The 23119-nt window shown below is 39.8% G+C and overlaps 2 protein-coding genes across 7 annotated transcripts in view; both read right to left on the bottom strand.

The window, feature by feature from the left end:
* Positions 1-1270: 1270 nt before the first annotated feature.
* PSMA6 (proteasome 20S subunit alpha 6) lies at positions 1271-13582 on the bottom strand. 2 transcript variants are annotated; one of them, XM_074824628.1, is made up of 7 exons: positions 13565-13582; positions 8671-8765; positions 7844-7925; positions 7432-7587; positions 5348-5526; positions 3153-3247; positions 1271-1477 (listed from the first exon to the last, which is right to left on the bottom strand). In XM_074824628.1, exons 3-7 carry the CDS (start codon positions 7857-7859, stop codon positions 1420-1422), a joined length of 504 nt encoding a protein of 167 aa, XP_074680729.1. In that variant the 5' UTR covers positions 7860-7925; positions 8671-8765; positions 13565-13582; the 3' UTR covers positions 1271-1419. The 2 variants fall into 2 exon arrangements, with proteins under 2 accessions (XP_074680729.1, XP_074680728.1); XM_074824627.1 differs by lacking the exon at positions 13565-13582 and adding an exon at positions 12860-13065.
* A 2991-nt stretch (positions 13583-16573) lies between these two features.
* Positions 16574-23119, bottom strand: part of PRORP (protein only RNase P catalytic subunit) — a 53691-nt gene continuing 47145 nt past the window's right edge. For 4 of the 5 annotated variants that reach the window (XM_074824615.1, XM_074824614.1, XM_074824612.1 and 1 more), the window contains exons 6-8: positions 20277-20425; positions 18680-18875; positions 16574-16983 (exon numbers count right to left, since the gene is read on the bottom strand). In XM_074824615.1, coding sequence (XP_074680716.1) covers positions 16852-16983; positions 18680-18875; positions 20277-20425 — 477 coding nt within the window. In that variant the 3' untranslated portion in view covers positions 16574-16851. The other variant, XM_074824616.1, reaches the window with a different exon arrangement.

Genomic DNA, 23119 nt, shown 5'->3' with positions numbered 1-23119 from the left:
CCAGTAGCAAGGGTTGCTTCATTTTATCATCCATACATTACGTGACATGAGGGAAGCTGAAATTTGCAGGCACTAATGGAAATTCAGGAAGCCTTGTAAAGTCAACAATGCACAGTACATTTGAATCTCCCCAACTCAGTTATCACATAAGGTTAGCATTATCTTTTATTAAAACCATCAAACACAGAATTGCATCTCCTTTACTACAATGAACTTGAAAAATGCACATTGAAGGGGCTTTAACTGTAAAGCAAAAAAAAAAAAAATTAAGCAATCCCAGTTTCTGATGACTTATGAGGCCTTCTCCAAAGGTCTCAAAAAAAAAAAAAATCAAAGATAATTTTGGAGTAATTAAAGCCAATATAGGAATAGCACAACAGAGGAATGAAGGTAAGGAGCTAAGTTGTATTAGCTTGGCATTCTTCCAAGACAATTCTCATGTCTATCCCACAGCTAAAATGCCTGGTAATCTTCCCTTTCTCCTCAGTGTCTCCTCCCTCACAACATCATCTCCCTTTTGGCTGCTGAGGCTGAAACCCCTTCAATTGCAGCAAAACAAGAATGCATTTTCCTTTACCTCGACTCAAGTTTTTGCAGTCTTCCTTCTCCTAACTCAGAACCTTTGAAGGAACAAGAGGAATTGCTTCCCAGAGACACTCTTATTGATGGACTTTGTCTGTGGGCCCCATCCAGCCCCAACATTGTTTCTGGCACTGCCCAAAGCCTCAAAACCAGGTAGGTGACAAAGAGCCAAAATCCCAAAGTACACTGCATATAGAATCTGTTCCCCTAAATAAATGTTAGCTTCAAAGCAGTTTAATTATAGCAGAAGTCTGTTAAATTCACTACCTGCACCCCAAATAAATCAGTCTAAAGGAATGCACTGGGAATGGCAGCTCAAGTTTTTTCCTTCAACTTTTGTCCTATATCCTCATACAAACCTGAGCAAATATTAAGATCTTATTTTCTTAACTTCCCCACAGTAACAGTACAGTTAAGCCAGTAACGTTATAAGCCTTTCAACATCAGGGCAAGAGAATGCATGTAAATGTACAAGTTATCTCAAGATACACACACCACAATCTGATATAAAACTCTACACTAGGAGCCAAATAGCTTAGATGAAAAATACAATGCAGAGTATAAAATTTCTCTTAAAATACAACTAAAAGGCAAGCAATCATGACAAACATTCAAAGTCATCAAGCATTTCAGTGAAAATTTTATAGAACTGAGAGTTTAAAAAATTACATTAAAAGGAGACACCGAATATTTCAAAAACCTCTGTTTTATTTGTACAGAGTAAAATACATCATATAGTGAACATTGTTTTCCATCCATAATCGAAAGCCATTAAAGTGTTTTCTTTTCACCAAATATCCTAGGCAGAAGCACAGACAATGGAAACGGGAATGCTAATTAGTCTCTCTCTGCCAGAGCTACAAGGTGCACATCAATCTCTGCTTCTGTAAGGATCCTGAAAGAACAAAAAGAAATCTTAAATAGCTTAAATGATTCTTCCCCTTAAGCTCCAATATTACAACCTAATATCTACACAAGTAAGTTTTATACAATGCATCTTTCAGCCCTTTAAAGTGCTGCGGCCTGGGCCATAGGCTGACATTCCAATTCTTTTTAAAAAACAAAGGAAGAATCAAAGGCACTAGAGAGCAAAGGAGTAACAAATGGTAGAAAAAGAACAGGTAATTCCTCATGAGTAACGTATTTGCAAGCTGGGACCTGGTGAGAAGAATGGGTACGGTAATTAGTATAATTACTCCAAGGGGGACACAGGTTTTCATAGCCTTCTCCCTTTGCTTGTTATCCATCCTTTCTGAAAAGGACGTAAGATTGGTAAATGAAGTTTGGCAGAAAGCTAGCACTTGACCCTTAAGCAGCAGTAAAAAGGGGTAACACAGCTCCTGCGTGCTTTCTAAAAATGCTGTGTCGTTCTGTTGTCCTAAACACACACCACCAAACACAAAACCACCCATCATCACCATGTCAACTTTAAACACATCAGAAAGCACTCAAAAGACTGTACCTATAGGACCTAAAGGTTTGAAGCCTCTCTCCAATCGCCACCTACCAAGTAGCTAGACTAAAGCAGCAGAGGACTTTTCTTCCCCACATAGCTGTTCCTCTTTTTTTTTTTTAAATTAAAAGAAAGCAATGAAAGACTAAGAAATAACTGAACTCCTCCGCAGCAAGCCAGACTTACCTCAATTTTAGGTAAAACACACCTAAAGAGTCCTTTTGCATTAAGAAAAAAGCCCCAAAACTTATTCTCCCACATTCCATGCATACTTCTGCAGCTATACATTGTGTTGTGAGGCAGCTGTCAAGTACACTGTATCTGATGGGAGGTACAGAACCAGGAAGATTTCCAAGTGCTGTCTCGATTGACCAAGTAACCTTGCTGCACACAGTGCGGCTGTGCTTGGAGTCAGGCAATAATGGGGGAGGGAGGAAATTGCAGGTGTCTTGCTTTTGTGCTAGGCGGGAATGCAATGTACTCAGAAAGTAAAAGTTCAGCCAGTTCCCAAATCACTGCAGTGATTTTAAAATCCAGGATATTTTATTCGTGTAAAATTTAAATAGAATATTTTAAACCATACAAATTCATAATCTATTATCTATATACCAGAGATGTTAAAAAATGCTACAATTACAAGATGAGCGACAGTCATTTAAAGATCCCATTTAGAAAAAAAATAAAACAAAGGAACTTGCAGAATTTTCCCTAATATAAAACAGACTGTACTGCATTAGTTGTCATGACTATGATTTGGAAATGGACTCCAGATACTAGTACAAAGAAAAATTTTTATTCTTTTAAGCATGAAAAATCATCTAGACCAGATGTAACTACATTTTAATCATCACATAAAGCAGTACCCTTTTAAGAAACAAAAGACAACACTTTTCTCTACTGGATCCCTTAACCATGTCAAATCTTTTAAAACTGTGTTATTATTTATTTAAACAATGTCTTTTACTCCTACACATTTTGAATAGTTACAAGAAAGAAAACAACAACTCCAAAACTTTAGCTTCTGACATATATGTATTTTTCTCAATTTACTGTTACAGAAAAAGTTAAAACTAATTGCACATAACCAGAAAACCACATATCAACACCAATCACTTACCTGAATTTAGGATTTTCCACTGTAACTACACCAACTTCTATTTCTGAAGGTTTGAAATCAATGGATAGTACAGTAGACAGGCATGTTATTGCTGTCTGAAAGGAATAAAAAAAGAAAAAAACCTATCATTAAACAGAAAGCACTAAGGCTTTTTTGTTTTTAAATAGACATAGCATTAATGACTACTCTTCCTTCTAGTTTTAAGTTATTTCCTTCCACCTTAAAACCTCAGCCGAAAAGTTTTAAATAGTTTTTCCTTGTTACAGAGTACAGTTCCTCTCTGGTGTTCTCCCTAAAAAGCCCTATCTACAAAAAAACAAGGGACATGTCATTTTCGTAGCAAAAATAAAAGCCACAACAAAACCAAAACCTTTTATCATGCAAAGATTAAAACCCCAGGTCCCAAGGACAGAAGATGTTTCATTAGCGGCAAACAAGACAGACATCATTACAGTCCGAGATTACTCAAAGCACATGTCACTTGCTTCCCATTTTGGCTTTTCTTTTGGTAATTAAAATTATGTTGGCTGTTTTTAAAAGCTGCATTTCATCATGGCTTTATTTTTTTTCCACCCTGATCATCACCTGTTTTAAAAGGTGTTCTTTCCAATCTCACTCATACTTAACCCTGCAGTATGGTCATAATAATGCTAAAGATGTATTCCTAAAATGATGACTGAGCATAAAAAGAAGTTCCATACAACAGCTATGTAGTTAAATGCTTATCAAATCAGCTATTCTGACATGCTGGTATTTAATTCTGATCAGTAATGTGTTAGGAAGCGTAGAACACCAGACAAGGCTTTTTCTAAAGTTTATTTTCAATATGTTGATAATACATTAATTCTGCAACAATTCCATAAAACTATATAGATATCTTATCAGAAGACTAACAAGTTGAAAAAAAACCCCAAACTACAAAATTCTTATCCTTGGAGCATTACCTCTAATGCACCGCATACTGTGTGTCCCTGTGCAAAGAACATTACAAAAATGTGATTCTTGGTTTTGCTTGCCAGACTTGCTTCTCCCCGTCACTGTTGACTTTTAGAGTATCTGATCTACATTCAGAATCTCAGCATTTTTACAAAGACAACAAAAAGGTCTAGAAACGCATCCAGGATTTGACTGGCAGATTAATTACCGTAGAAGTTTTATGAATTAAAAACAGGAATATGAAGACTGTTTCATCTACCTCCAACTGCTCAAGTAATAGACATGCACAGTATAATCAAGCAGAAAAATATTTAGCTAGAATAAAAAAGGATCTTGGAGGTAATTTCAAATACATTCAATTTCAGTATGCTTATGTTTATTTAACCCTCTCAGGACCATCTCTTTAAAGAAATCACATATTAAGGAAATCAGCATTTATTAAGGTATACATATAGAACTTACCAGCTTATGCTTAAGAACTTTCTGTTTAAATGGTACTTTTCACAGTAATGTGAACTTCAGAAGTAATTTAGCTGAAGGTCTTAATCTGCATAGCACTCACAGGGATCTTAATACTATACTCTCTTTAATCTTACAGGGGAGTCAGTTGCTTAGTTTATTATTCCTCATTTCAACTGCTGATCTTGTGATGCAGGAAACATTAATGTTATGAGAGAAGAACAAGGCCTGGGAGGAGAAACAGGTGGGCCATGGAAGAGGACTGTTAAACAGATCTCTACTGTGTAAGTGAAAAAGTAAGGATGATTTATAAAATAAGTTCATTGACCTATTTTATAAGTAGGATATGTTTTTATAATGGGCCTTGAACAACAGTTTTCACAACAGGCATAACAACCGGTGTTATATTTACTAAATTGACAGACAAGCACCACCCTATCCTGTTTGAAATGCTTTCTAACATGAGGATTGTTTTAAGTGCCACTAAAAGAAAATAGTACTGGTACCCCCAGAATCAAGCACTGTAGTAACCAACCACCAGCTACAGTGGGAGTGCTACAATTACAGATTCTGCTGCAGTTAACGTAAAGGAGAAAAAGCAGATCAGAAGACTATTTAAGCATTTGCAAAATACTTTCAAAAGATTTTTCTGGTTGGAATAGCTATACTTGCTCTAGCAGCAATACAGAACTGTAAGAAAACAGGAAATACTTAACTCCGTTCCTCTGTACCACAAGCCTACATACAGTACATTCATTAAAAATACTTTAACAAATCTTTATTTCCTTCTGCTGGCCTACCTCTACTGTTTGTTCGTATGTCCAATCGAATTTCTTCTTTACTTTCTTTTCAAGAAAACTGGTTGACTCTGTCTGTTTAACTCCTGCAGCTGTGGCCTTGAATCCACAATAGTAACCTGCCGGATCACACTTGTATACCTGAGGGCCATGTTCTTCATCAATACCAATCAAAATCATACCTTGAAGAGAAAATTTGTTAATTTCTTTCTCTCCCCAACTTTAGCAATTTCATTCAACTGAAGAACAGATACTCCTCTCCTGTGAAAAACATGCATGCACAGCAGTACATTTTTGGGAACCAGTCCAATACCTAGAGCTGTGATTTCCTCTTTCTCTGTAGTTTGCCATTTCTCACCAGCACCTCGTTACCAGGTGTGCAACACGGTTTATGGCAAGCTATATTTTGGTCATTCCCAAAGAAGGCTACTCATTAAACATAGAAATATTTTTGCCATGCTTAGTGTGCAGAGAACCACAAAATCAGGAAATACAAAAGTTTAATCCCAATATAAAGTTAACCCCGCCACAGTACACATCTTGTGTATTATATGACATTTTAAAACAATAGTTGTATTAACACATGCCTTTTACCAGAAAGCAACTTTACAAATATGTTGAAACTAATGGAAATATTAGAAGATCAACTTTAGATTTCTCAACTGTAATCCTGAAAAGCACTGCATTACATCTCTTTTCTCTAAAGGAAAAAAAAAATATTAAAAAAAAAAATCTGAAACGAAACGTGGAAATATCAGAACCACTTGACTAAGTGCTTTCAAGTTGGATAGACTTCACGTAACACAAACTGCTCACATCACTGAAATGCATCTGTGTTCACCTTCGCTCCCAGATTTACAGTCATATAGTCTCAATATGCATATTAAAACTTGAAAGTAATACTTGAAAAACACCAAAACCACCAAAACAGAACAAGGTCAGGGTTTTAAATTATTTTTCCTTTACACTTGTGTAACTTTTGACTAGTAGTTACAGCTGATAAGCTTCTGAGCAGCTATTACTACAACAGAAAAAAAAATTTCCCATCACCTTTTCAAGAAAGGTTAAGGCAAGTTAAGAAAAAAAATTTTTATTCATGTATTTAAAAACCCCTCACTTTCCAGTAGCATCAAGGCATGAGAAATGCCAAGGGAAGAAAGAAACAATCATTCCTGAACATTACAAGCACAGGGAAATTGCCCCATTATGGAAACTGTGGTGCAACCCTGAATGTTACTTCTTTAGTGAGAAGTGCCAGTGCCTACTATGATTACGAGAAGTGATTCACCAATTCTGAAACTATTCTTCTTAAAAGAAAAAAAAAAAACCAACAAACTAAACAACAAGCAAACAAAAAGAAACCCAGACAGAATGCTTAATGAAAAAGTAATTGAGAAAACATTGTCTTTTATCTCAGTTCCCAGACAGCCTAACAGTACGGTTATAATTTACTCACAGACAAACATAAGAGAAAAAACAAGTCAGAACCAACCTCAGAACACAGAAAACCAGGAATATCTACAAAAAAAAAACTTTACACACATCTTTTTTTATTTAAGCTGCATTTGCTATTATAAAACAAGACTGGTGCAGAAATGTTTGCAAGTGAAATATTTTGAAGCACCTCTCTATATTATATGTATCTCACGGTTAAGAGCAAAAATTACACAGATTTTTGTCCTATACATACTACTTAGATAAAAAAGCCACCAAATCTGCACAAGCATAACTGCACTCTCCAGATGTCTGTTTTAACAGTGATATTTACCCAGACATTGGTAAAAAGAGCATCTCCCATTCACAGACATCACTGTGCAGTACAAACAGACTAGGACCCAAAAACTAAAGTGAAATCACACATTTTAAAGAGGCTAGATCATTTACTCCAATTCACATGCTGAGTCAGTGGAAAAATTGTGTCTCCAATTCAAGACTTCCAACACTGCTCTCTCATTTGGCTGTTCATCCCTCTCACTCCTTCAGTTACATCCATATCTCAAACAATTTGAAAATGGGTCAGAATTTCTTATACTTGAAGTTGCAAGCAACAAGACACAGAAAAGATTAATTTCATACACTATACTTACAGCAACCAAGAGGTCTCATTTCAGCATTTTGTGTATAGACCTGAGAAATATCTGCAATCCTTTTACACAGCATATCCACAGGGATGTCATAGCCATACTTGTACTTCCAGTTAGCAGCCTCATAGCGGGCTCTCTGCACCTGGGATCTGCTGTCAGCTAGACAGAAAGAAAACAGCTTGAACTGAACATGTACCATGTTTATTCCTAGCATTGCTTGAGAATGCATATTCCAAGCTCAACTTTAAGTTGCCTTTAAATATACACACCAGAACTAGACAAGTTCTCCAAAACCAGACTGAGTGGAACAAATCTCCTAGTGCACTTATTTGTTTTATGTGATGCAAAGGTGGCAAACTACATAAAAAAAATCTGTCACACTTCAGATACGTAAAAAAGATGGTGAATTACATACCTGTCATTCCTGTCATCACACAGCCAATATTTTCAGTAATTCTGAATAAATGAGTCACTGTGTTGGAATCCAGTAACTTGTCCTAAAGAGGAAATAGAAATAATCTAATAGAAAACACTGTGCTTCAAGTACAAAAAAAGACAGACTCTGGATGCTCTGGTATCTACAGAAGAGCCCCAGAGTATCAGCTAACAGCTAAAAATTGTCTTTCCACTTTCTCTCCACTATTTACCGCTATAGGCATGCAAAGGAAGAAATAGGAATAGGGAAGGTAAAAACCACAGTATCTGCGAAAGGATGACAGCTAGAGCATGACCAACATCAAAGTCCTTTTCCCCCTGAAGAAACTTTTAGAACACACATACAAAAACTTGCACTCTTATTGCATGCTGCCCTTCAAACGCAAGGGGCTTCCCCCTTTGTCGACAATACATCACCACTGTGCCAAAACACTCATGAAAATCTGTTCTGCATGCTATTGGTATAACATTTTCTGAGTAGGAATTGAAGAAATCAAGAAACTGATTACAGACAACTCAGCCAAGCCAGAGTACTGTATGTATGATAAACTACAGCAGCACCAACTTCATATTTTAGCTTTATCCCTTCAATAACTTCCAAGAAAACCAATATTACAGTACTTGGTGAGGAAGTGTACCACTGAGCACTAAACAGAGCTAGAACTTCTAATAAGCAAAATGGTAATAAAACATTCAGTTCACACAGCAATAATGTCAATGCTAATAAATACAATATCAGTGTCGCAGAGTCTCAGCCCCAACTTTTTCTAATGTACTTCTAGTCTTCCCCCTCAAAAACAGACTTACAGGTACTTTCTTCTGTGTTACAATTACTGCAGAATCTTTCCCACGAACAGCTACAGACGTAAGTCCACCTTGGTTTATGGCCTTAAAAGCATATTCTAGAAAAAAATATGTAAATGATAATAAAAAAAACACAGTGTTAGAGATATTAGAACAATTAACTCTGACACACCTCCCTCCCAACACAGAAACCTCACAAAGTTCTGACCTTTATAATACTTTAACACTTTGTGTCTTTACGGTCTTTAGTACAATGCACACAAGAACTTTCTGATGGGAATTAAAGTCATTGACTCCCTTCACAAAACCACTACCATTGCTTCCTTCAAATATTTCTAATACTTTGCCTTTTTGTTCAGTTAGAATGCTTAGCAGCAACAGAATTTGTTTTAAAACAAAAAGGCTGTTTCCACTTGACCAAAACGGTCCAACCTTCACCTACAGTAACTGTAAATTCTTACAGAAGATTTTGTAACATGCAGCAGATGAGTATTTCAAGCATTATTACCATTGCAAGGATGAATTTTCTTTTGAAGATTTTAACTGATACAGATGAAAACTGAAATAATGGACCAGGCACAGAAGATTGGTTTTAACCTTACTATCACATTTTCTGACTTTACATTCAAATACTGCAATGATTTTGTTCACTTTTTAAAAGGAAACCTATGCACATGCCAACTAAGCAGCATTATTCAGATAAATAGAATGGATTAAGATTTACTTGATATGATCCATGAAATAAATATCCCTTGATTGATGGTTTCAAAAGCCTCAGGAACAACAACTTTAAAAATTGTTTATCTGGCAATATACGATAAACATTCAGAGCATCCTAATATCTGGTTAGGAGAGGCAAGTTTCAGGCAGTAGCTAAATGTAGATGAATTTTTTGTTAGCTGTGTGAATGAAACTGGAATTTAGGACATGTCTAACAGCACAGCAAATTGCTAAAACTACCTTCTAAAATAACAGCAGCAAGAAACTCAGCTGTTTCAAAAGCTGCGTTCAGATCTATGGAAGACTGCACAACAGGAGAGGAATACTCTGAAATTAAAAATAACAGGATCTTGACGTTCAATCTGCTGCGTCAGTGTTGGGGAAGGGCCGATTGCCATGTATTTATGGCACTGCATTTATTACTCTCAAGCATCAGAGCATTTACTGGTTACCCAAACCATAAAGAATGTTCCCCCTTTCTCTCCACTAGATGCACAACTCCAGTCACCTCTTCACTTGCCTTCCCAGAGATGGTAAGTGCTAGCCTGCAGCAAAGCACAGAACCCAGCGAGACATGAGTTAGCACCACCAGCAAACTGGTTACGTTTGAAGCCCCAGGCCAGAGCTCTGCAACACTTGTTTATTTATGTGTACAAATATCTGAAGGGAGGGTGCAAAGGGGACAGAGCCCAGCTCTTTTCAGTGGTGCCCAGTGACAGGACCAGATGCAATGGGCACAAACTGAAACCCAAGGGGGTCCGTCTGAACATCAGGAAACACTTTTTTACTGTGAGGGTGACTGAGTGCTGGCACAGGTTGCCCAGAGAGGTTGTAAAGGCTCCCTCATTGGAGATATTCAAGAGCTGTCTGGATGTGGTCCTGGGCAACTGGCTGTAGGTGACCCTGCTTGAGCAGGGGGATGGACCTTCAGAGGTCCCTGCCAACATCAACCCTTCTGTGGTTGTGTGACACTTAGGTGGGATCAGGAATAGGTGCCCTCAAACTGGTTTTACTCACAAGTACTAACAACCAGGCTTGCTGAACTGCAGTCCCTTCTCACGCTGTTCCTATTACCATCTGCATTGCTTAGTTTTCAGAGACAAGCCAAAAAGTGAAGTGGCTCTTACAGTGTAACAAATCCAAATTGCTAGTGGTGTTTTACATCTGTTTTCTGCTATGTAAGTATTCAGTAGCAGTGCACATGTTCTTTCTGAAAACAGCAGTCCCCTGAATACATCACAAGTCAGAAATTTGACCATAATAATTTTCTTCATCTCCCAAAATTCCACTTAGGAGAAACATCATCTTTCAAGACGAACTAACAGGTGGCAAGACAACACTAATGCTGTGAGGGTTTTTAACCACAGCAATGAGAAATACATATGAAATAACTGTTGCTTTTCTAATATGAGATCACTTCAAAGGCTCATGAGCTTTCTGAGCTTTGGAAGCAGAAGAAAGATCTAAGGCAAAGTACAGGCATTTCAGTCCAATATTTCTACGCTGGAAATCTCTGTTCAGGTACTGCCAAATTCCAGAAAAACCTCATTTTAAGGCAGCCTTAAAGCAACACGTGTTCATGCCCATCCTTGACAACACCTTGTCAATCTGAATACAACAAAGGGACAAGGATGTACAGGATTCAAGAGAATGAAAGACAGAAAAAAGCTAGATTTGGATATTTGACTGCAAGCAAACATGAGCTTTCTGCCCATGCTGTGGCTAGATGCTGGCCAACAGAGACACTAGTGTGGCATCATGCCTGAGTTATCAGCCTGGCTACAGGTAGAGTGAGCTCATACTTGCTTGAAGTTAACAATGCACACCTACATATTTTTCTTCCCATAGCACATAAGTACTTAAAATATCTTTAAGACAGCTTCAGGCTGTGTGCAGAGGCTCTCAAATACACATGCAGATACTTGCTTCTAAGACACCAGTAAAAGATATGGAGGTACTGCACATTTTTCATATATTAATCTAATGGCTGAATATACCCAGGAGGTAGAAAACCAAGGCTCGGTTTCCTCTTTAGTATAGGACGCAGAAACCATTCCCAACAAGTAGTTCAGCAACAGAGAAACAGCCAGAAAGGCAATGCAGACCAACCAGCCTGTTTTAAAGGCAATGGAAGATCAGAGCCCATGAGTCTTCCATCACAGTGCCACTGACATCCTGTGTGAGGAAGTGCTGTCCCTACCATCCATATGCATAAGGTTCACTATGCAAGTTGCATACAAGCCTTACACACTCCAGGTACGTAAGTATCTGGTACAGGTAACTTTATACCTGCGTATAGACACCCCCACACAGGCACTTTCCTAGCTGCTCCTTGGAGAAAGGACTGCTCGAGACTGGGTCACCTGCCCATGAAGCCTATTCCAAATAGCCTTCCTTCTGAAAAAAACTCAAGGACAGTCACAAAAGAAACTACTGGCTACCACAGACAACTCATGCAGTCTGGTCCCAGCAGCCTCCTGTCCTGGAGGACAGCTGGATGTATGGATATGCTGTGCAATGCACATGCAGTGAAGCCACTGCAGCTGGGAAAGAGCCACTAATCTCCACAGGAAGATGGCATCAGGATGATGCTGCCAAAACAATTAATCTGACTGGTTGTGAAGGCCCTCCAGGAGCACTCTCGCAGAGCTGTCCCGTCAGACTGCGAGTCGACTATGTTGTTACTGACTATTCTGCAGAAGGAGCACCGTGATGCTCTTCTGCGGAATCTGGTGCACTGTGAAAATATGAATAAAAGATTCAGTGGCCTACAGAAGACAGTGAAGCTAGGTCACAGCTTAACTGCAGAATGTTCAAAGAAGCCTGCAAATAAAAGATGGTTGCTGCCATCTCACAGGCCATGATGTACAGAACACATGGCATTCAGGTGTAAAAGAGAGAGTGTGGGCTACCTCCAAAAACTGGCTTTGTTACTCTGGCATGCAGGGTTTGAGAGTTCAAGTCCCATTTCAAACAGCTATTGTAGTTCTGAGATTCAAAACCACAATGCTCATAAGTTTGGCAAGATAAACTGCGAGAAATACTTTAGAAGGAATAAACTGAATAGCTGTCAGTTTGATCTCCAAGCATCTGAAATCAAACACCGTGAAATCACAAGAGGTCCCTCCCCATGGCAGGGAGCACTCGAGGGGGCCTACCCCGGCTCTAAGTTTTCCTTCTCTCATGCGCGGATCCCTTTCCCGGGTCCCCGCGCCGGCACGGCCGAGACCGCAGCTGCTCCAGGCTCCCACCAGGCTTCTCCCCGCACACGGCGGGACCAGGCAGGGCAGGAACCGAGACTCCCCAGCCACGAAAGGCACCACGTTTCCCCCCCTCCCCAAAGGCAGCCAGGCTCGGCGGAGCTTTTCCGAGCCGGCTACAGCTCCGCTCGGCGGGAAGCGGCGGCGGCGTGGGCAGGCCGGGCCCGTGACGGGGCAATTCAGCGGCAGCATCCCCAGGGCCGGACACCCACCGACTTGGTAGAGGCGGCCCTCGGGCGAGAAGATGGTGATGTGGCGGTCGAAGCCGGCGCTGGAGCCTCGGGACATGGCGGGTACGGGGAGGAGCGGGCGGGCGGCCGAGGGGCTCGCAGCACGCAGGGGCCCACCGCCACCGCAGACAAGGCGCCCACCGGAGCACTTCCGGGTTACGCGCTCCGCGCAGGCGCCGACACACACTGCGCTCGCGCACCGTCACGCTCCACCTCCGCCACTGCGCATGCCCGAGCACCGCCCCCCCCCGGCCCCTCTGCCGAGCATGCGCACTGGGGCGGCTGAGGGCCCGCGGCCGCCGCGCAGCTGTCAGCCGTCATGTCGCGACATGTCCCCTGCATCGTGAGCAAAGTGCGGACCATTGCAAGCACGGCAGCTGTAACGCGTTTAACCTTCGGCTGCGCGGAGGAAAGGCGGGTGGAGGCCGAGGGGCCGCGCCCGCGGGGCGGGGGTTGGGAGGCTGCGAACTGTGGGGCCCATCAAGTGGTTTCTGATTCATGGAAAAACTCAGACATGTTCGGCAGGCATGCGAGAATAGGCACGGAAATACCAGAAAAGCGGAGAAAAGTATCCCCATGAGCTGTACAGACAGCCGAGAAAACGAACCCCCTCTTAATTTTCTAAACAAAATATTTCCACCTGTTCTCTTCAGTGAGTATAATTTTAAAGCAAAGAAATACACTAACCTCAAAAAAGATGTTTAAAATACTCATAATTGTTGCCACAGCTGCATTACAAGGTGATCTTTAAAAGACTAACTTTTTATCAGTGTCCAGTACAAAGGGAAATTCCCCAAATTTAAACTCATGAACACATGCTCTTTTGCCTTTCAGCATCTTGGATTTCCCCTACTTTGTGGGAAGGCTTTTTTTTTAAAGTCGGTCATTAAGAGTTGAAAAAGCTATGTTTTGGTATCCACAACTCTATTTTAAAAGATTATGCTTAGATGATCTTACTCTTTGTTGAAGTAGCAGATTACAGGTGCATTTTCTGTATGCTGTACATTAAAAGTCTGCTTTCTTGGATTTTTCAATAGTTTTCCTTGCTTATATTAACACTACGGGAGAATAAAATGCCTCGCTCTGTATTACAAGACACACAGGTTGTCCCTTCATTAGGGAAGCACTTTGTGGGCAGACACGACACGTTTAAAGCTGTGATGCAAGCACTGGCACACACAGAACAGGACAGTGTAAGAACATCTCTGCTGTGTCAGACATAGAGTCTGTCTAGCCTGATGCCCTGTCTCCAGCTGTGGCCACAAGTGGATGCCCAAGGAAAAATGCTAAGACTACAGAGAACCTTTAATGATACACTCCCTGAATCCTCTCCCAGTCTCCAACCATCTGGTGGGACTTCCCAAGGCAGAGATAGTGTCTGGTTATTTAATAACCCTTGCTGGATTTCTCTTTCATGAACTTGCCAGTCTCCCCTTGAACTCACGTGAACTTCTTGCATCCATGACATGCCATGACATATGCTCAGCATAACAACGCGTTGTGTGGTTTTATCTGAAACCTCACCTTTCATCTGAGCCTTCTGTCTGCCAGCGCTGTTTGATGCCACTTTTGTACTGGAAGACACTGCAAGCAATCGATTCCTGTGCATCCCCTCCACAATACTCAGACAGAACCGAGCCTCTGGAGACTGTGTACAGCTGTATGAACAGGTAGTATGCAAGTCTGTAGGTTGATCACTAATGTTTCCACTTTGGTTCCAGAGAGACAAGGTCACTAATTCCCTATAAGGATCTACAGTCAAGTGTATTAGCAACAAACATAGGGGAAAAAGAAGTCACAACAATTCTGACACTAATGTTGGGATATCTTCCTGTTGTAAATTCCAGATTCTGTTTCACCTTCCCCTGAATACACTAAGAATGTGTATTTAGAAAGTGTTACTATTTAGAAGGTATTACAGTATCTCTGTAAGAACAGTTTTGAGATGAAACGCAAGTGATTGATTAGGGACATGTCCTCAGTCAAAAGGAAGTAGAGGATGCATTTATTCCAGTTGGATGTTGATATTATGCATGTCTGTTAATGACCAGAGTGAGGTGAAATACAATCTTCAATGGATGAACATGTCTGGCAATGAAGTGGATAACCTGAAGGTGCAGTTTCTGGTCAGCTGAAGCGGACCTAAGGCAGAGCTGCAGGGACCCACCTTCTGCAGCCTGATGTTTCCTCCCCCTCCCATACAGGTACCAGTACTCGTGCAGTACTGCTAGTTCCACACAACGATGTCAATTTTGACCTAGCGAAAATGAATTTTTTAAGGGGTTTGCATTCAGCTGACCCAGCTCTGAATTGCTTAGGACTGCACGTCCCCCAGAGCTAGACCCAAACTAGGACTGTAACAGCACTGATTCACATAAGCTTATGCTGTTGCAGAACTTCATACAGAGGGTAAATAACCCTCATACAGAGCAACAGTTGCTAACTAAGCAGTCGTGTAAAGGAGAAGACACTTACTTTAACAAAGCAGTATTTGCACTTTCAAGGAGATGTGGCAGTTCTCTGACTTACAGAACTGTGAAAACAATCTTCTGACAAATTAGAAGTAAATCAGTTTGAGGAGTGAGAGACGTAGAGCCCATCTCTCTGCTTTCCCTGGTGGACTCCAGAAAGACAGGTGACGTATAGGAGCTGGCATGTTCTGTCAGAAAAGGGGTCTGTGATGAACGCTACCAACATGATGAATTTAAAACCAAGATTCTAGGTTACCTTAAGAGCTACCCAGCTCCTCTACACTTTCTGCACAGTACAGGACATGACTGTATGCAGATCACACCTGCTGGTTTACAAACTGATATCACCAGGAGTAGAACAAGTGTCAGGATTGCTCTCTGACATGAAAAAAATAGCAGGTAACATGCCTGAATGCTAAGAGTCCTGAGGGAGCTTGTCATGGGACACTGCAGCAGCTCAGAACTACAAGTACTATACAAAAAGATCTGCATGGTTCAGCTCAAACAGAGGACTTTTCAGTGAACAAGACAAATGTGACAAAACCATGATATTTCATCTGATATTAATGTGGCATTTCTATGTTTTTGGGGGAGAAAGGTTTGTATTAAAGTGGTAACTGCAATAAATGAACACGCTTACCATACACACACAAATAATAACTTAGAACACTTTTCCTGTAATATATACTATTTTACTTGCTTTATAACTTGAGATAGGTTTTATAGAAATCTCTGTACAAAATTCATTCTTTCCTATTATTGCCTGTAAGAATTTCTTGTTATCACCAATTTTTGTTTAAAAAAATCCATGTGTTTTCATACGCAAACTATTCCAATGACATGAAAACCTGTCAGAAGCAGTAAATTTAAGAGTGTGAAAGAGCCACACAATATCCTACTGTCTGTTTCCTTATTCTTCCAAACAAAATCTTAATGTATGTTGCTGTAACAAATATCTTACATTCTATGTGATCAAATGAATTCTAATTAGTGTGAAAACGTATTAGGGCTCTGAGTGTCTGGCAAACAGTAAACATACCATTTGGCCCCATTACCACCATTTATTGATGGTAGACATTGCAACACTGTTGCAAGGTCAGCCCCACAAATTTTGAAGGTACTTTGCAAGTCCTGCTTCCTTTTTTTGAAGTACAGAGTTCATGAATTTCAGTGTAGATGAAATGCTTGACCAGAAAAAAAAGATAAAAAACCTCACAACCTGAAATTCCAAGAGCAAAACCAAGTTTTAATTCAAATCACATTGAGAGGCTACAGAAATCGCCTGTAAAGATGGAAATAATGGACCTAATTTGTCCCTGCTGGACCATCATTGATGTTAACAGATTTACTGCAGGAATGACTTTGACAAAATGTAGTCACTGAATTTTCTTTAGTTATAGGCCTCACACATTAATCTCATAATTGTACTGCTGAGTTCTTCTAGTCAGCAAAAGTGATTTAAAAGAAAGAAAAAAGCAGCTTCAGCTCGTGCAATTACATTCTTCATCGCTTCTGCTGAAGGCAGAGCCATTTTCTTGGTACTCGATATGAATATTTTTCGTCCAAAGTGTCTTTATAAGGGATATGCCATGTATCACCTGTAGTCTGTACCACACAGTCATAACAGAGAGCAGGCTGTTGGATGAAGACAGATAAAAACATTTTTTTAGACTTTACACAATATATTACTAAAATACCAGTTATAAGTAGTTATAACTTCCAACATTTACCTTAGAAATCTCCATAGATTCATCTCTCTAACAACTCTCATTTATTTCTGTACACCAAACAAATTCTAAATTTTAGTACTGCTGGAAGAACTAAAACATCTTTTAGTATTTTGTGGTCTAGGAGTCATTATAAATGGTTAAAATTCTGCCTTCAAGCTCCACCAGATAATGATTCGAACATAATGCATCCAATTTCTAGAAATAGCAAAATCATTGTTTTTCTGTTCAATTAAATGAAATCACATGGGAATTAACTCAGGATGTGGAGTTTGTAGGCTTGAACTGATTGGATTTAATGACATTAATGACATCTCGTGTTTGTTCTCTCAGTGTACCTCTTTACAGAACTGACTTGCTCTGCACTGAGGAGGATGTTAGAAAAGGGTTTATCACTAACACTTTCAAGAGCATCTAGTTGAACAAATATAATAAACTATTTTTCTGGTCTATTATGTTACAGGTGTACTAACTCAACATATATAACACAAATACAAAAGAAACATTACTGGTTGGCAACTATGGTTCTCAGAACATACTATCACTCTGTATGTATAGTCCCCGAAGTCTACTTTCCCATGACAGCTTCCAGAATAACCTAGAAGACAGCTATGACTGGGAATGTCAGTTATCCAAATCACTTGTATGGAAACTAAGATGTGAAAATTAGTAGCCCTTTTGTACAAAAGAAAGAAACAAGATGTAGCTAAAGTTGTGTTACTCAGGTAACCCTACATTCAGTATTTGGTTCCATAAAAAGAAACTCCTATATGGCAACACTGAATGAAAGGCTGTCGTTCTTATAAGCCTGTATCTCTATGGTCTGTTTGTAACGATGAATATTATTTTACAATTTTAACCAGAGCAGCAAGAAAATCAATCTGCATAGGTGCAGTATTCCTTTCAGTAGGCAGTAACAATGCAGATAACAAAAAACTGCATGATATGGAATGTCATGTGATGAATTTTTGCCTATAAAAATCTTAAAACAGCTGCACTCCTGTTAATGTACTGTTCAAGGCTCACAAAAATACATGTCTCCTAGACAATAACAGCACAGTATTCTACTATAAGATGATACTATGCTTGGAAGACTGTAACTCCTGCAGCTGACTATAAACCTGACTGTTCTGGGCTTCCCTTCATGAAACTTTATACATGTGTTAGGCTAATATTACAGTGAATACTGAAATACCTGTATTTTCCTGCTTTTTAAAATAAAGATGAAAGAAATTCTCTTGTACAATTAGAAGCATGGTATTTTATAATAGTGCTACAGAGGAGAATAAGATATTTCAAAGTTTAAAATAAATGAAGAAATACTGGCACTTATGTTTTACATCAATGGAAAGGTTTGTATAAACAAGCATGCATACATTTACATTTTAAACATTTAGGCAGCATTCCTTGTCTTTTTGACAGTTTTCACATTTGTGGCATGCTTTGTGAATACAAGGAATTTTCAGTAAGCATGGGAGTTTTGAGCCCATTGGTACAAATCCATTTCTTAGACTCCAACAAGAATTTTTTGCTTCCAGAGTTTGAAATTGCATATATTTAATGAATGTGCTCTGTGTGCTTTCTGACTGCAGCAGAAAACTTACCAAAAAACGTATATGCTTTCCTTCCACAGAAGAGGCAAACGCTATTTGGTGTCCACGCTGCCACTTACGGAACAGATGACGCGTCAGACTGTCAGAAAGACAAGCCTTGTGATCCCGGAGGAAGTCTCTAGTAACAAACTTGCAATGCTTGCCTGATTGAAGAGTGGCATATAATAAGAAGGCATCATCTTCAGATCTTAACAAAACAAATGGAAAAGACAGACGTCATTCACAAGGCAGTAAGGGGTTGCAGGAAATGAATCAAATGCTGATCTGAGATTTATTCATCAGCAACACTGAAAACTCCCATCACTACTCTAGTTCCCTGGTAAAATAAAGAACTTCTACTTACCCCTGGGCACCAAAAGTTCGAGTGCAATAAAAATTAACTGCATGCTACAAAGAGCATTTTTCCCTCCTGTCACAATCTGGCAATACAGTATAATCTTTTGCCACATAACTTAACAGCGCTATGTGGAACAGAACTGCTAAAACTCATAAGGGCACCTCCAAAACTTTGTTGGAATACGAACAATCATCACAACTGATAATAAAATGTAATGTAGGCAATAGCACAAATCTGTGAATCTTTGTCTTTACATGGGTAAATATACCTCCAAAAGTACTACGATTATTTGGAACATATATTCAACATTAGATCCTATTAAACTGAAGCAATTTTAGGGAAAAGTCTCTAAAAATACATTTACAGTGGGCACAAGATACGCTATACCTGGAGAAGCTGAGCAGAACTTTGCTTGAAACCACTTTTTGATTGCTGTGGATTACTGTAATAGTAAGTGACAGGACATGAGATTAGTGAGGATTTCCAGCCTGCAGTAACAGAGTCCCCTTTGTTGGTGCTCAGATAGCAGAAAAGAAAGCAATGAGATTCAACAGCAAAGAGAACAAGAGCTGGACTGGAAAGGGGATGAAGAACAGATCTGAAACAAGGAGCCAGACAGAAGAGACTTGGACTGGCTGTTGGGACAAGGAACTTGGTCAGAAGTTCTGGGAACTGGGATCACAGAAGAAACAGCAGACACAGGTGAAGGACCAACAGCGCCCAACTCAGATGGAGACTAGGTGGAGCTGGAACTGAAGGAAAACTGAGACTCACTATATGAGGAAAGTAGGGCAAGGAGAGGGGACACTGAGGCGGAGGCAAGTTCCTAGTTTAGAGACAAGGACAGGCTTGTCTGGGCCAGAGCAAGGGGGTTGTGCTTCTTAAATGAGAGAGGCAGAGGGTCTGTTTCCACTCACAGAAATACTCTCCTCTGGGAGCAGCTGTACACCAACACTATCAGGTATTCTGTAAGTTCAGGCCACTGTGGTCTTGGCAGTGGTTTTAACAGTTATAAATCCTAATAAATCATACAGATGTCAACATGATTCTAAGTGATGAAATTCTTCAAATGCAACTTCTAATATGTATTGTTTTTTGAAGCAAGTATAGCAAGGGATATGTTTCTCTTTCACACACACAGAGCTGGAGATACTAGTAATGGTACTAGAAGCTACAGCTGTTTATACTGATTTAAAATGCATGTAAATCAGGTGTTGATCTCCATTACATGTACAATTTTCTTAAACTTACATATTTTCAGCAAAGAAGAAATCTGCCTTATTCTGTATCTCCTTCATAATCTCTCTTTTCCAATTTGAAGAGTCAGTCAGCATGTGTTTGCGGCCCAGCACAAGCAACCGGGCATTCTCTTTTGCCAGGCAGTTGACAGCATCAAATAGCTGCAGAAAACAAAGCAAAACCAAATATTTTCTTAGCTGTAAAAACAGACTGAGGAAAACACACATCTGTATCTCAACTAGTGGGACTTCTAGCATACCCTCATTTTCCACAGTTCTTAACCACAATATGAATTAAGTAGATAGCTAATTTAACTCCCTAATGACAAAGAAAAAAAACCCGAAACAATTAATTGTAGGAAGCTGATCTCAAACATAGAGAAAATACTATTGCTATTATAAACTTTTCCCAGCTCTTGCAGCTTGAATGACATGAATGAACTCAGGAGGAGTTGTATGGAGATCTCAGAAAGTCAGAGTCAGCTGAGAGAATTGAATCACATTGGGATTTAAGTAATATCTACTTTTGGAAATGATTCAGCACCGAAGCCTTTGTTGGTATTAGAGAAGGACCGAGCCCTGAACCATACAGCTTTTCCAGCTCCACCTATTGTCGAAATTAGAGAACTACAAGCGATCTGGGCTGCTCTGTGGGGAAGAAGAAAGCATCAGTAAAAGGAAATTGTGACCTCAGGATTAAGGGTTTATGAAAGCCACATCCAGACTAGCCTCCCACTTATGAACCAATATCCTGAAGTGGCAAATTCACTGCTGCGCCAGCTTCTCTTCAGAGGGACTTTTCACCAGCATCTTAGGGCTGTGCCTGTTCAGCAATAAATGCTTCTCCCCACTTCACCCGGACAGACAGAGCTCATGGAGGGCAAAGGTTCTGGCTTTCAGCATCCAGATTATTGCTGTGGACTGCTCACAAAACAATGCATTTCAATTCTGCCCAGAAAGAGAGAACTCCTTCTTGAGACTGAAGCATCATGTTTGAAGGCTGAGGACAGTATGCTCAACCACCAGGGAAAGGTGTTCCCTAATTTTTACCTGCATTTGCTGCCACTGTTTGTCAATATACAATCTCCCGATTTTTCTCTAATCCTTCTTCCTGCTTTTCTAACTACCTCCCTCTTCCCTGTTCTCTCTTCTCCCTGCAATACCTCCAGCTGTCTTTCTCCTACTCCTGCTCTTTCCGCTTCTTTCTTCCTATTTTTTACCCTTATCATTAACTGATATGATTATCTTTTGTTTCAGGGGCTAGAAAGAATTGTTCTTCTAACTCTTGGGTACAATTTCACCATGCATTTAGTTTGATCTACCTGCAAATAGCAGTGGAAAGAGGTGGTCCTGCTCAATCCTCTCTTGAGCTGCACATTCCCACTCCTTCTGTTGCGTCAGATCTAACAATGTCAGAACTACCCACGAGCTCACTGATCCAACAAAATGAATTTTTTTTGCAGGGTTCAGTTTGCAGCCACACAACTGATAGACCTGAGTCAAACGCGATGACTGATGGGAACACATCACTGGAGGTGGTGAGGACAGGGAGTGTGGGACTGCCCCTCTCGGCAAAGGACCTGCAGGTGGATCAAACTAAGTATGCCATGAATCTGGATCTGAGGAACTGAGAGAGGAGGCCAGAAGATTTTCTACATTAATTTTAACTGTTGACCTATAAGCTGCTGTTACCAGCACTGACTCTGAGGGATTGAAGGCTCTGCCTTCATAGAGACATAGGGTCTTGGTGCTAACACAAAGCACAAGAGCCTAACAGTACCTATTGGAACTGACTTCCTGCTGCCAGGAGATCACACTGGACATCGGCTTTCCATGCATACAATCTACTTTTCCCTGGTTAAAACAAACAGGACATAATGCGAGGAGGAAAAGGCCAAATGCAGTAATTTCTGCCTATAAAATGGCAGATAAAAATAAAAACGGCATTCTCTCCAATGCATGCCCTGAATCTTTGGAGATACATTTCAGAATTCTTACTGGACACAGAATTGGAAGATACAAACAAAAGCCACCATTTTCATGTTACTGGAAGGCTTTCAAAGTAACCATGTTATGTAATAATGTATCTTCTCGTCTATGCCACATAATTTATTTGATTATTAAATTATGAGGTTCTTAAAATTCCTTTTTGGAATGTCTTATCTGGGCAGTAAAAACTGGCTCATCAATTTTACTTGTTTACAGTCACCTTTATCTTCTGGTTCTCATGCATTGGCCCAGTCCTGCAAATAGTTGGATACAAATACCAAAGGAGAATTAAGTTTGTTAAGCTGAGTTCATTAAACTTAATAAAAGTTAGGAATGTACCTACTGCATCCACACACATTTTCATGGAGAGAAGTCAACAGTGAAGAAGTATCAACCATGAGTAACTTAAGCAACTCCTTACAAATTCCAAATGAAAATACTTTCTCTTCTTGCCTAATGTTTTGCTACATTAAGGGAAGGTTAGCAGGAAGTCATGTGAAAAAAAGTTAAAACATTTTTCAAAGAACACTTCAGAAACTGATTCTACAAGGTCTAAAATAAAAAACTAGACAGCAACAGCATCCTGATGGTACGACAGAAGAAGCAAGTCCTAAAAGCAGGCTATGAGTCAAAAATAGTGTCAGGAACATAGCTGCACTAGTGGTATTGCAAGTTAATGAAGAATTGCCAGTATTTGAACTGCTGGAGTTTACCCCAATAAAAGAAAGAAACACCTTTTAATTACATTTATGGTTCAACACAAAGGCAGCTGGATTTCCAGACACAGATTGGTCAACTGGGGCTATTCCCAAGTTTATAGAAAACTTGACTGGCTTGGATCCAGCTCCCTTAAGTCTTTCTTTCTGA

Source organism: Strix aluco, chromosome 4, assembly GCF_031877795.1.
Source record: "Strix aluco isolate bStrAlu1 chromosome 4, bStrAlu1.hap1, whole genome shotgun sequence".
NCBI lineage: Eukaryota > Metazoa > Chordata > Aves > Strigiformes > Strigidae > Strix > Strix aluco.
Note: the sequence above shows the minus strand (reverse complement) of the source record. Positions and strands in the feature narration are given on the sequence as shown.